Raw genomic sequence first — 15,620 nt, 5'->3', positions numbered from 1 at the left:
TGCACCAATGGTATAATCCCATAATTTCTCGTGCATTAGAATGAGTTTCATTCTGAACTTCCATGTGTTATAATCATCCTTGTTTCTCAGTTTGTCTACCACTGGAGTGGTGGTTTTTGTCAATCTTACATTTGAAGCCATTTTCAGACACTTGAATTCAAAGCACTAGAATATGAGACTGATTTCTTCTGAAAATTAGAGTTCAAAAGCTGATGAAGTTGACAAAACACAAATCTAAACAAGTATTGCACACAACGCGGGCACATAACCTAACACGTTTCTTCAGTTATTTATCTTCCTACCCACACAACAAACATAGATTTGCCGTTCTGGGCCCATAACCTGTTAGCAGAGCAAGATTAGGCATTGAAAAAGAGAAGTAACAGATTGTTCATAATACTTATATTCTGATAAAAACACATTACATGTAGCACAATTAAGATAGTGAACATCAAGATCAAAAATAGTCTGCTCATCATACTCGATGTATACAAACAATGAGCCAGATTACCAACATAACAAAAATGAGACAAAAGTCATCACAATGTTTACATATTGATGTCACTGAATTTACATCTGCCATGGTTTATTCACTAGATTTTGATCTTGTAATGATTTCATTTGTGTTTTTTGCTTTAACTTTGCAGCAGTAACATTTTCCAGGTTGAACCACTATACTTTTAATTGCACTGAATACACAAAGACTAATTATTTTTTACATTTTTCGCAGAACTCGATTTTCGTGTACACCTTATAAGAATGTAATTGATTTTTCAATTCATTTTGACTACTCCTAGTCAATATCTTTTGTTATAGGGTGAATCCAATAATTGTTTATATTGTTGACTTATAAACAAATGTAAATTCTGTACTAATTATAAACATTTGGAAGCTGCAACAGTGGCATTCAATAAGTATTTATTTGGCTCTATTCGAAACCATGTTAGCAAAGCCAGCCCTTAATTAATTCCAAAGTAATTACCAATTTCGTCAAAATTATTGTTTGTATAACTATATCTGTTAATTACATGACTGAAACAAATAATACGGCTTAACCGTTGTAGCAGAATAAACTGTTAAAAAGACAGAATTTTTCTGTATATTGGTATTCAGTTAATTGAATGAATTATGTTTCAGTTGTAATTTCTGTAATTCAAACATCAAACAATGTATAGTTTCAGTACCTATTATTTGATGAACCCGAATTGTTAGATCGACAACAATGCATCAACTTAACTGTGAAATAAGTGTAAGACGAATAGTCCATGTGTTAAAACAATGACAGTGTCTGTTCAATATGTACTGTATTATTCTGCAAGAACTTTGAATTGTGTGGTTAAGATTTTACTGCTCTTAGACATTCATCAGTAAACTATTGTAGCAGTATGTGGATGTTTGCTTGCAATGTGTTAATGAGGATTATCAAAGTTAACTTATAGTGGACTGGCCATATAACTGTGTTTTTTTTTTTTTGGGGGGGGGGGGGGGGGGGGTTGTGAACAGTGAAAAAGAACTGTGAAACGTAAATGTGCATCTGTCGGCCACATCATTTAAAGTAGTCAGTGTTGAACTTCCACCCTCCCATTTTTCATCCAGTATAGATACACAGTACGTTGATACCAAGTACAATCAATGAGGAAATAAAGCAGGCGAATGTCACAAAAGAGTAAGAAATTTCTCAGCTATAAAGTTCTGGAAATGTTGATTGCAGTTAGCACAAGACGAAACAGCAGAACCAACTGTAGCATGCCAACCACAAACAGTAGCATATCAGCCACCACCTGTTACAACAGCAGAACCATCACCATCAGCTACTATAGCAGAGCCACCTTTGATTAATCAGGACAAGGCAGCTGAGAAGTAAAGTTGAAATCGGTGGGATTAGAATTAGGATAAAAATGTAAGTTCTGATATGCTCTCATAATCACTTTCTTAGGTGTTAATAGCTCATTTTTGCACAGAAAAATGTAATTATTGTAGTGCAATGGATCCAGGAACTCAGAAAGAGCTTAGTTTTGTTTACAAACTGCCTATTGGCTTCTGTCTTGGGTTCTTCGGGCGACGTTCATCTAATGATTTTTCTGACATTTCGCCAGCACGAGTGGCTGGCATTGTCAAAGCTTCACCCTCCATTGCCGGAATGTATGGCAGAAAGGCCGTACCTGAGATTTCTTTTTCTGGTTCCTTACTTCGCCGAGTGTTTGGCTCTGTTACACTTCTAATGTAATTTGTGGAGTACCCATTGCTCCTCAGAACAGTTTCCAGGTGTTGCATTTCTCGTTTGAGGTGTTCCCAGAGTGACGGACAGAATCGGCCATATATTACGCAAACATGGCGTAAAGACGATTTTCAAACCGACAAGCAAGATCAAAGAGTGTCTTAGATCGGTGAAGGAGAAAAGAGACCCACTTGCAATGTCGGGAATATACCGTATACCATGCACATGTGGAAAAGTTTATGTCAAAATGACTGGACGATCAATTAACACCAGGATCAAAGAGCATAAGCGACATTGCAGGTTAGGGCAGGTGGAGAAATCGGCTGTGGCAGAGCACGCACTGAATGAGACTGACCACGTAATAAAATTCGCCGACACGGAAGTTCTGGCTGTAGAGGAGCACTATCACACGCACTTGTTCAGAGAAGCTGTAGAAATACAAAAACACGCAAACAGTTTCAACAAGAAAGAGGAAAGCCTTAAGGTAAACGGGTCCTGGCTTCCCATACTGCAGCGAACGACCGTCGCAGGTAGCAAGAGGAGAACCGCACCGGAAATGACCGCGGAGAAGCCCTCGGACGTTGGCGCGCCAGGTACATATAGTCTGTGGCCGCGAGCTTGGCTCCAGTTCACCACCAGAAATGGAGGGTGAAGCTTTGACAATGCCAGCCACTCGTGCTGGTGAAACGTCAGAAAAATCATTAGATGAACGTCGGCCGAAGAACCTGAGACAGAAGCCAATAGGCAGTTTGTCAACAAGTGGCCACGAAAGCCTTAACAATTTAGTTTTGTTTGTTTACTCTTCAGAAAAACTTTGTACGAGCCACAATGAAGCCCTCACAGTTAATGCTGTTCTCAGGTATAGATGAGCTATTTCCTGTTTATAAGCAGCTGCAAATCACCTGAAATGTTGTTATATTTAAAGCTGCTGCAAATTGTGTGTTTGGCAGGCTGCCAATAGACACGTAGCAGAGACACCGAAGGTATCTCAACTATTATACTCTCCTGTGGATACTGTCTCCTCTTCATGATTTAGAGGATCTAACACCCCTTGTTGCCTATGAGTAGTGTGCAAGTGGTAGATCCAAGGGTCCTGTACAGGGGAGGCATGGGTCAGGGAGAACATAGTGTACTGTACTACTTCTATGTAGTATGACCAAGTATGACATTCTGACTTCCATGGAAACTGACAATAAGAACTGTACTTGTAATATTGTCAGAGATACATTGTCACTGTGTGCTCTTGCACTGACCTGCATTAAATCAACATAGTTATTAGTTTTCAGTTCTCTGAAAAAGAGGTTGAAGTATATTGTTCACACACCTTCAAGAAGTTATGGTATGGCAGAAAAAGACCAGTCCATTAATTTGTATGATGTTAACTGCACAAAACACTCTTGTGTTGTCATATGGAGTCTCTATGATGTAACTAATGAGGAGTCCCAGGACTTCAACGTTGATTGTTCGTCAAGTTCACATATTGCATTAAATGCAGCCATGCTTTGTCAGAAAAAAATAACATGTCCGGATCAGCCAGTATTTGGTTAGCAGGAGTGATGGTGTAACATTTCCCACAACCAGTGTTTTTGAAAATGTCTTGGATTAAATCACAAATTGATGCTCTTCCATCCATGAGGTCGAGATATTAATCTTGGCAGTCTTCTTGATGCTATTCCAGAGGAGCAGTTGCTGCATCAGATTTCATGCCTTCCCTTCTCTCATTATCATGATGATACTACACTATACACACATCCATTACACTCACCTAAATACTGAAACTATGCATAGGACACAACTCTCACATATCTGTAAGAAAAGAGGCTATTTTGCAAGGCAGAAGAACATCCTTTTCAATGGGCAGCTGAACCTACCCTGTGGGATATTTCAGCAAACAATTCCATATGACATTTAGGTTTACACTGTTTGGGTCTTGCAGTACAGGAAGTTTTGAGAGACTATGGTCCACTCTGTGATGTCTTTGTAACTGTGAAAGATGTCTCATATATAATTCTGCAAGGCACAAAAAGGGAAAATGTATATGTAGATGATGTGTTATATCCAAGGTTGACAAGACAAATCCAATTGTGAACTGCAACAACTGATACAAGTGTGTACAATTTGGTTAGTTGTAAGGATAAAATCTTTCAGTAAACAGTGACCAAAGTATTGAATACACAGAGCTGAATTAGATATGACAGACAGTTTGTCATGTAAAAAACAAATGACAGAGAGTTTTTGTGAGATCAAAGCTATTTCAAATGGATATGGAGCAGCAGGCAGATTCACTGAACTCTCTACATCATCTTCTTTGATTACAAGTTTCCATGTATGGTAGCAATTATGTGTTGACCCTTACAGGGATCCTATGTGAGGAAATATGAACACATTTGAAAATCATTGAGGAGGCTTCTTATGAACCTCACGAATTTTTTATTTGTTTATTTTGGTGATAAACCATTCTGAATGTTTTAGACATTCTATTTGGTACTCTTGTTTATTCTTTAAAACAAAACATTCACAAAATTAGAAATTTTAAGAAGCCTATGAGGCAGCCTATTCTGCATGTTAAATTGACACTTGACTTATACTAGTGCACTATGTCCATCAATACCACAGAAACAAAATTTTGTTTACTTCAATAATATCTCTGTGTCAGTCTGGAAACTTCTCATCTAACTCACATAGTTCATTAAAAGATCAATTTTTTGTTCAGGAGGAATTCTCCTGTTGATTGTATTATGTTAATTTATACAATTTTCAAACAACATTTAGACTATTGTGCAATAATGAAAATTAATTGAAAAATATGCTACAGAAATTATTTCAGACAAGTATTATCTAAAGCTGCTTGAAGAAATATGGCAATCAGCCTTTTTATTATAGAGTTTTATTGAAGCCAAAAGCATTTTCAGTTTTCACCAGTCTCCAGATCATTTAATACAATTATGCCTTCATCAGTACAATATTTTAATTGATTGCATTTTAAATGCTGTTTTTCTATTTTGTTTTATAACTTATAATTCTCTTTTTGCTTTTACATTCTTAGCACAAACACTTTTAGTTTCACTCAATGTTGTGCACCAGCGAAGACTTATGAAAGCCTGAAACATGTCTTGGCATAAATAAAGCTATTTAAAAAGTGGCTGGTTATATTTATTCAAGTAATTCAGTTCACAGCTGTGGAGCTCAATACCCATTAACATGGGTAAATTAACTTTTCTGTAAATTTTTATCATTGCAGAGCCACTAGAAAAGTTCTCCTTCGCTATAAGATATACGTAACACAAAGAAGGAATGAGTGAATGAATTGAATGATGTTATTGTGCTTGTGTTCATATGATTCTGTGCAACATGAATACTGCTTTCTAGTACTATACTACTTGTTACAGCCATTATCTACTCAGGGCTTATGTTTGTAAATACTGCAAGTCTTGTGGACATGGACTTTTGAAGCTGCATTGCAATAGTTTGGCTTCAGTCTTTATGCAATGCTTAGCTGCAGGGTACTCCTGTGTCACATAGAATGTACAAAGGTGTCACAGATTCACTAAGAAGTATATGAAATTTATATGTTTGACTTCCGATTGTTGCTTGGGAAAAGATGAACATATGATCATCGGAATGTACTACTTTCTTCCAATCATTATTGTGGCATTTAACATCATTTGCATGATCCCTATGGCACTGGTAATTTTTATTTACAAAATCATTTAATTGGATGGATAGAAAATCTACTCGCCAAGTGGTGGCAGAATTTTTAATGTTATTATTATTATTGTGGTATTTTATTTATTATTTTATAAAGAGTTTTCTCAATATGTTGACTGAGTTTTGTTGTGACCCGTATCTGCCAACCCCTCTGTACTTTGTGACAATCCTCTTTCCTCTTCAATGTTCAGACATGCCAATTGCTGATTAGATCCTTTCATCCATACTTTGGTGTTGATGTCATCCTTTGAGTCATTATTTCAGCAGCACCTGGTATACTGATTATCTGATTATGTAAAACATATCATTCAGTGGCAGTGTTTGGCAATGATCCAAGCACTTAGGGGGGAAAAGGGATGGGTATACACTCGCACACACACACATATCCATCCACACATATACAGACACAAGCAGACATATTTAAAGACAAAGAGTATGGGCAGAGATGTGAGTCGAGGCAGAAGTGCAGAGGCAAAGATGTTGTTGAATGACAGGTGAGGTATGAGTGGCGGCAACTTGAAATTAGCGGAGATTGAGGCCTGGTGGATAACGGGAAGAGAGGATATATTGAAGAGCAAGTTCCCATCTCCAGAGTTCGGATAGGTTGGTGTTGGTGGGAAGTATCCAGATAACCCGGACGATGTAACACTGCGCCAAGATGTGCTGGCGGTGCACCAAGGCATGTTTAGCCACAGGGTGATCCTCATTACCAACAAACACTGTCTGCCTGTGTCCATTCATGCGAATGGACAGTTTGTTGCTGGTCATTCCCACATAGAATGCATCACAATGTAGGCAGGTCAGTTGGTAGATCACGTGGGTGCTTTCACACGTGGCTCTGCCTTTGATTGTGTACACCTTCCGGGTTACAGGACTGGAGTAGGTGGTGGTGGGAGGGTGCATGGGACAGGTTTTACACCAGGGGTGGTTACAAGGGTAGGAGCCAGAGGGTAGGGAAGGTGGTTTGGGGATTTCATAGGGATGAACTAAGAGGTTACGAAGGTTACGTGGACGGCGGAAAGACACTCTTGGTGGAGTGGGGAGGATTTCATGAAGGATGGATCTCATTTCAGGGCAGGATTTGAGGAAGTCGTATCCCTGCTGGAGAGCCACATTCAGAATCTGATCCAGTCCCGGAAAGTATCCTGTCACAAGTGGGGCACTTTTGTGGTTCTTCTGTGGGAGGTTCTGGGTTTGAGAGGATGAGGAAGTGGCTCTGGTTATTTGCTTCTGTACCAGGTCGGGAGGGTAGTTGCGGGATGCGAAAGCTGTTGTCAGGTTGTTGGTGTAATGCTTCAGGGATTCCGGACTGGAGCAGATTCGTTTGCCACGAAGACCTAGGCTGTAGGGAAGGGACCGTTTGATGTGGAATGGGTGGCAGCTGTCGTAATGGAGGTACTGTTGCTTGTTGGTGGGTTTGATGTGGACGGACGTGTGAAGCTGGCCATTGGACAGGTGAAGGTCAACATCAAGGAAAGTGGCATGGGATTTGGAGTAGGACCAGGTGAATCTGATGGAACCAAAGGAGTTGAGGTTGGAGAGGAAATTCTGCAGTTCTTCTTCACTGTGAGTCCAGATCATGAAGATGTCATCAATAAATCTGTACCAAACTTTGGGTTGGCAGGCCTGGGTAACCAAGAAGGCTTCCTCTAAGCGACCCATGAATAGGTTGGCGTACGAAGGGGCCATCCTGGTACCCATGGCTGTTCCCTATTCTGCACAGGCATGACTTTATAGTTGTTTTCTTTGATCTTGAGTAGGCCAGTGATACTTCACAAAGGTACAGTATTCTTAGATAGCTCCATGCATATGGTTTCTGTGGAAGTCTGCTCATTTATTGTAATTATTTCTTTCCTCATACTACTTTTAATACTGAGTTAGTGATATCCTATCTGATCAGTCTGGGGAATACAACAGTGTTCCTCAATATAGGATTCAGATGTGAGCCTCTTGTAACTAACATTCCCTTTAGAAGCTCTATTTAGAGCTTCATATTTGTGGATGAGTTTTTGACTTTCTAATCGTCCTTCACTCCCTCAGGTGCCACATGGCTGTTGTAACTCACAATTACAAGGCTGTAGGAGTAGGTAAAGCATATTGGTTTTAAATTTTCTTCTTAGAAATATATATTCATACTATGTTTTTTATATTTCTGAAACTAGAATGAGATATACCATTTTAAATTTCAAAGATTTAAGTTTCTGGGCCTCAGTTTTGATAACAGACTTGTTAGAGTGCTACATCTAAGGGATCTGAAAGCATGGTCCCTTAAACAACTTGACACAGAAATATGCATCAGTTACAAGACAGTGAAAACAAATTAAGCTTATTTGCTCCAGGATTATAAGAAATTTATTATAATTGATTATGGTTGCTTGATTTATTCATCTCACTACATTTCTCACCAAATGGAAATTAATACAGCCTACTACAAAGAGAAATTTGTTAACATCGAGTATAGATTTAAGTGTCAGGAAGTCATTTCTGAAAGTATTTGTATGGAGTGTAGCCATGTATGGAAGTGAAACATGGACGGTAAATAGTTTGGACAAGAAGAGAATAGAAGCTTTTGAAATGTGGTGCTACAGAAGAATGCTGAAGATTAGATGGGTAGATCACATAACTAATGAGGAAGTATTGAATAGGATTGGTGAGAAGAGAAGTTTGTGGCACAACTTGACCAGAAGAAGGGATCGGTTGGTAGGACATGTTCTGAGGCATCAAGGGATCACCAATTTAGTTTTGGAGGGCAGCGTGGAGGGTAAAAATCGTAGGGGGAGACCAAGAGATGAATACACTAAGCAGATTCAGAAGGATGTAGGTTGCAGTAGGTACTGGGAGATGAAGAAGCTTGCACAGGATAGAGTAGCATGGAGAGCTGCATCAAACCAGTCTCAGGACTGAAGACCACAACAACAACAACTACAAAGGAATTAGGCTGGCCACAGGGGATTTTAACACAACTCCCATTCGCAGCTTCTGTACAGAGCTTAGCCACCAGATTCCATCAGACGGTAAAGCTTTAAGATATAGGAGGCCAATAAAATTTATGGTTCCCCCATCACCAGTACACCATAGTATTTCTCACATGTACAATGAGATGAATTTTTAACAGTCAGAGGTCAGTGAGGTCTTTTTGAAATATTTATTTTTCTTCCAACATTGGAACAAAGAGTCACCAAAGCTCCTCTGGAGATCCAGGAGACCTAGCATTAAAATAAAATAATAATAAATGTAAAGCACTGTAAATGTTATTTTTTGAATATTCAGCTTAAATTTTAGATAAGCACTGCAATTTTATTACAGTGCACATAGATGGGTCTGAGCAGGAGAGTCTGAAGTCTTTCATTCTGCTATTCTCACTCGTATTGCATTACTGAGGTACAGTGTTGAAGCTATATGAAATCCTGAGCCATTATCAAAGAAAGAAATTTCTGATCTGCTCCAGGTACATAATTTGCCTCCAAGCAATTTGTCGGAGGTACCTAGCAGAAAAAATTATTCTGCTGACACATGACCCTCTCTACCAACTAAGAATACAGCTGTAGGTTTATCACTCTGTTGGGTGCCAGGGCACATAGAGCTGCAGTAAGCTTATCAGGGATGCACTATAATGGAATTTACTGCCCTCTTGCAGGATATTAGCATTCTAGTTAGTTAGTTACATATTCCAATGATCATTTTGCATGACAGTTCATAATGATGTGGAACGGGTCATTTTATACTCACATTGCGAAATAATTTGTACATATGGTTACATTTCAACATTTCTAAGGTCTTTTTTTCCTATTAAAAAAAAAGATATACAGATGAGATACCCACCACCTTTTACATGTTACAGTAATAAAAATTCTTCTACAGAATAGAAGGAGTTGTCAAGAAGAAACTTTCTCATTTTGTTATCAAATTTTGCTTTTCTGTCTGTCAGACATTTCATATCACTGGGTAAGTGATCAAAAAGTTTTGTTTTTTTGCAGGATTGTGCACCCCTTTTTGTACTGCAGACAAGCTTAATGTGGAGTAATGAGTATCGTTCTTGCTTCTGGTATTGTAATTTTGTACCTCGTTGTTCCTTTTGAACTGTAGTGGATTATTTACAGCAAACTTCATGAGGGAATAAATGTACTGTAAAGAAGTAGTCACAATGCCCAAATCCTTAAACAGATGTCAACAAGATGATTATTCTTACAGCACATTTTTGCACAATGAATATTTTTTTCTTAAAGATGAGTTACCCAGAAAATTATACCACATGACATTATTTAATGAAAATATGCAAAACTTACTGCTCTACCTATACCCAAGATTTGCAGTGATTCTAAGTGCAAATGTGGCTGGACTAAGGGGTTCCAATGTGCTTTTTCCAAACACTTCTAAGCGCATGGATCTGCTATTGTATTTTAATATCAAGTATTTTATACTACTTGTGTGTGTATGTGTGTGTGAGAGAGAGAGAGAGAGAGATTCAGTTAGTTTATTTTAACAAAACTTTCAATAATTATTTTAATCACACTCGTAGTGTGACCACCAAATATTCAAATGTAGAGAACACTAGAAAACCCATCCATCAACATCATCACCTGATTCTGTTGCTTGAACAAAGGAATACACCGCACATAATATCCTTTCCTGTTGTCATATGATATTATTTTTATCATTACAGATCATAGCACAGTACAATATATTATTTTTTATGCTACTGCCATCCAAAATATCCACAGTAAAAGAGGAACTATTAAAAGCATAAAATTATAAATCTTATTATCACTTATTGTCTAGGAGTGTTATGAAGTTATTTAAATCTCTCTTTTCTCAAAGAGAAGAACAAAATAAATAAATTTTCAAACAAACTATATTAAATTCTAATATTATTTTACATGTTTTTGCAGGAAAAGCATTCCTATCAGTCTCAGCTGCAGGCACTGCAGACAAGAAAAAATAATTTTAAAGCTACTAAATCATAAATTTGAAAAGTTACTGTAACAATGACTTCCTGACTGAATTAGAAATTTGTTACCCCTTAATGTATTCAATTTAATCTAGCATTTTGCAACAATAAAAGCATGTGAATGACTGTACTCATAATGAAAGGTGATATATGGACTGAAAGAGGTGTTTAACTTGTGAAAAATTGTGTACATGAAACTTCCTGATAGACTGAAACTGTGTGCCGAATCAAGACTGGGAACTTGGGAATTTTGCCCTTCATGGGAAGTGCTCTAGCAGGAGAGCTTCTGTGAAGTTTGGAAGGTAGGAGATGAGTTACTGGCAGACATAAAGCTGTGATGACAGGTCATTAGTTGTGCTTGGGTAGCTTAGTTGGTAGAGCACTTGCCCGTGAAAGGCAAACGTCCTGAGTTCAAGTCTTGGTCCAGCTCACAGTTTTAGTCTACCAGGAAGTTTCATATCAGCTCACACTCTGGTGCAGAGTGAAAATTTCATTCTGGAATTGTGTACTTGCTCAACTGAATCCTTAAAGTTGCATAATCTAAAATAGATCTATTACAGTAATACTCCATTAGAATTTATCTCCATCTACATAAACAATGTATCATCATCATCTCTCTTAAATCATGTAATATATTAAAATTAATGACAAAGATGTTGTTATTTTCTATTTGACACTGACACAAAAAAATTCCTTATTAGAAAACATTTTTCCAGTATCAAAACTCATTAGTAACATGCAGTGACACATCTCTCAAACAAAATAAATACAATTATTTTTCCATCATTTAAATGAAGAAGAAACAATTTCATTTACAGCAATTAAAGTTTATTTCAAAGACAAAGATGTTTTTGACAAAATTAGAGATATACTGAGTTGTTGTTCTATAGCAACCTCGAGTTCTTAGACATAAACATTACAGTTCAGTGTTTTACTGTTATCTAAGAGTTATCAGTGGATTCAGCTACCCTTACACCAGTGAAGAATGCATTAAGAAAAATTTTCTCTACTGATAGTGTTCTTTGCAGTTTCAGCAGTTACCATAAATTTGATACCTGTAGTGCCAGGTACCCAATCAAAATGTGTAAAGACATTATTTAAGATATAAACTTTTGTGCACACACACACACACACACACACACACACACACACACACACACACACACACACACACACACACACAACCATATCATTACACATTCCGAAATTGTCATGTAGAGTAGAGAGAGTTTGTATTTCAAGTCAGTTTTATTATCCTTTGAATCTTTTACATCACTCAGTTTGTGATCAAAGATTTTGACTCTTTTGTGTTCCTCAGTAAGATTGACTGATGTACATTGTAAATCATTTCTCCTTTTGTATTGTATGTATGAATATCACTGTCATTCCATTCAGCTGCCCCTCTAAGTCCTTTACTGTCTCCGATAGAATTACAGTGTCATCAGCAAACCTCAGATCTTTTGTTTCTTCTTCCTGAACTTCAGTTTCTCCAGATTTTTGTTTGGTTTCATTTACTGCTTTCTCAGTGTACAGATTGAATAACATCGGTTATAGGCAACAACCCTGTCTCACTTCCTTCTCAACCACAGCTTCCTTTTCATGCCCTTTGGCTCTTGTATCTGATGTCTGGTTTCTGTACAAATTGTAAATAGTCTTTCACTCACTGTATTTTACCTCTCCTACCTCCCAAATTTCAAAGAGAGTATTCCAGACAACATTGTCAAAAGCTTTCTCTATGTCAAAAAATTCTATAAACACAGGTTTGCCTTTCTTTAACCTATCTTTTAAGATAAATCATAGGGCCAGTATTGCCTCACGTGTTCCCTCATTTCTCTGGAATTCAAACTGATCCTCTCCAAGATTCACTTCTGCCAGTTTTTCCATTCTTCTGCAAAGAACTCATGTTAATATTTTGCTACCATGAAATATTAAACTGATAGTTCGGTAATATTCACACCTGTCAGCACCTGCTTCCTTTGGAATTGGAATTATTATATCCTTCTTGAAGTCTGAAGGTATTTTGCCTATCTCACACATCTTGCTCACTAGATGGAGGCTATCAGTAGCTCAGATAGAACATTGCCTTCTACTGGGGCTTCGTTTCGACTTAGGTCATTCACCGCTGTGTCACATTCTTCTCACAGTATTTTATTCCCCCATCTCATGTTCGTCTATGTCCTGTTTCGTTTCTATACTATTGTCTTCAAGTTCATCTCCCTTATATAGACCCTCTGTACACTGTTTCCACATTTCAGCTTTCCCGTCTTTGCTTAGAACTGGGTCTCCATCTGAGCTCTTGATATTCATACAGCTATTTCTCTTTGCTCCAAAGACTTCTTTAATTTTCTTGTAGGTGGTATCCACCTTTCCCCTAGTGATCTAAGCTTCTAAATCCTTACATTTGTTCTGTGGCCACTCTTTGTTAGTCATTTTGCACTTCCTATCAGTCTCATTTTTTAGACATTTGTAAACCCTTTCACCTGCTTCATCTGCTACATTTTATATTTTCTCCTTTTATTAATTAAATTCAATATCTCCTGTGCTATCTGAAGATGTCTACTAGGCCTCAACTATTTCATCATGTGATGCCTTCACTATCTGATCTCTCAAAGCTACACATATGTAATAATGATAGATATAGTTAAGACTGAAGCATCTGATTGCAGTTATTTAATTCTTAAAAATTTTCTATGTAATAATGATAGATATAGTTAAGACTGAAGCATCTGATTGCAGTTATTTAATTCTTAAAAATTTTCTTACATTAAATGGTGGAACAAACTCTGTATATTTTCCAAGAGAAAATATGTATGTAGTAAATTAACAGACTCTAAATACAAACAAGTTTAATTTGGATAATGGTAACTGATTGCAAATATACTGAGAACATTACACAGGTAAAAAGGTTGTTGATCTTCAACTCACTCTCTCCACAACAATTAACATGTCCTTCCCCTGCAAAATATTAAATCCAAAAAGACAAGTACAGGTAATAAAGTTTATGATGAAAAACAGTAAAGATTTAGAGAGTGGATGATAATTATAATTGGTGTAGAAGTTCAGGCTTTGATGTGACAAAAGAAAATATTCTTAAGTGAAAAGAAAAAATTCATCTTCTTAAAAAAGATCAGCCCTACCAACAAAAAAGCCCTTGGTCATAAGCAGGACCTGTTTAAGGCCCAAGCGTTGCAAAAGGCCACTTGGGATGCCAAGCTGAGATGGGTGTGAGAGACACCTCTAGTGCAAAATTTTTACACTGGGTGTATCACATCTAGTAGTGAAAACATTCTATTTCTGTACTCACTTGAATAAGATTTATTTTTAAAGGCCTTAACAAGGGCCCAAAGAACAGCAATTAATGTATGATGTAAAGAAAAATTAGGGAAGCACCAAATGATTTCTCACTTATGTGAAAAAATGAAGGAGGCAGAAGTTCCAAATGACGGTGGTGTGGAAAAGTGTTCTCAACCTGGTTCTAGTCATTACCTCATCAAATCTAAAATGGGTTACATCATACACACAGGTCTACAAGGGTCTAAATAGGAATTTTGCAGAAAACACGGTTTTTTAGAAGTTTTTCTGAATTAATACTAAGGAAAATCAATTTGTCAATTTGCACATTAAGAAAAGACATAATAAATAAATTTGTGCACTGCACTCAAGTCAGAGTGTGTATGGCTCAATGTTGCTTGTCTTTATGCTGCTGCATTTTTGAGCTTGACTCTATTTTTGTAGTTTGGGAGGTATAAGAAATAAAGCCCACACTGAAATTAACACTGTCTATAAAGCATTATTGTTTTGAGAATATGTTCACATGCTGCTGCACTGGAACAAACTCAGCCATCCATTACTTAAATGTCATCCGACAATAGAAAGCTATACCAAAGGAACAAATTGGTGACACTTGTGTGTGTGTGTGTGTGTGTGTGTGTGTGTGTGTGTGTGTGTGTGTGTGAAGTAAAAGTTCATGGTGTGTTGCCTCATATTGAGTAGTGCACTTAAAGTGTAATTTTGTCATGCCTATACCAAAATTGTCAAAAACTGGGCTTCTGTGGCAGTGGACTGGGGAAGACCAGTTTTGCAACTAAAGGCTGAGTAATTCTTTTCCAAGTCTGTAAAAAACAAGAAAGAAAACACAAGTTATTTTGATCATTCATGTTATCTACCAGTCTTTTTGCCTGTCTTCTTCTCTCAGATTTTCAAATTGAAATTTAAATTAGTTTATGGACATGCATAAGTGATTCTACTGTAGTTAACATTTTCATATGATCACAATCATGTTCATTTGATTTAGTTTTAGTCAAGTCATGATAAAAAGTCACATTTACTTCAACACAAAGAGTCTGCAGCTCACCTTACAAGTTACTACAAGAAAGAACAAACGACAGATTAAACCTTTAATTTCCTCTATGACAAGTAGTTCAATGGACAGCTTTAATATAGACTTGTTGGCTAATATGCCACAGAACATGGTAAAGAACCCTACTTTTAAGGGCTTCCTGGGAAGTATCGGTAGCCACAGTATACCAGATGAATGGACATTGCGCAAGCATTATTTGAAACAGGTGTGTGAAAAGATTATTGCTGATATAAAAATAGACATGGTGACCACTATACTTGGCTTTCACTTGATGAGATCACTGACAGTTTATGAGATTTATAGCTAATTTCATGGTTTGGCTATTACACTGAAGCACCAAAGAAACTGGTATAGGCATGTGTATTCCAATACAGAGATATGTAAAC

The 15,620-nt window shown here is 37.2% G+C and overlaps 1 protein-coding gene across 3 annotated transcripts in view; it reads left to right on the top strand.

Annotated features, from left to right (window-relative positions):
- Positions 1-15,620, top strand: part of LOC126091856 (parathyroid hormone/parathyroid hormone-related peptide receptor-like) — a 453,641-nt gene that overhangs the window by 398,811 nt on the left and 39,210 nt on the right. Inside the window, exon 12 of one of the 3 annotated variants that reach the window (XM_049907138.1) lies at positions 10,816-11,542. The exons of the other annotated variants lie outside the window; for them this stretch is intronic. Within the exon in view, the coding sequence (XP_049763095.1) occupies positions 10,816-10,868 (53 nt within the window). The 3' untranslated portion in view covers positions 10,869-11,542. Of the gene's footprint in view, positions 1-10,815; positions 11,543-15,620 lie in introns of those variants that run through there. 3 annotated transcript variants of the gene reach the window in all.

Source organism: Schistocerca cancellata, chromosome 1, assembly GCF_023864275.1.
Source record: "Schistocerca cancellata isolate TAMUIC-IGC-003103 chromosome 1, iqSchCanc2.1, whole genome shotgun sequence".
NCBI lineage: Eukaryota > Metazoa > Arthropoda > Insecta > Orthoptera > Acrididae > Schistocerca > Schistocerca cancellata.
The sequence above is the reverse complement of the archived record's forward strand: the minus strand, read 5'-3'. Positions and strand labels throughout refer to the sequence as shown.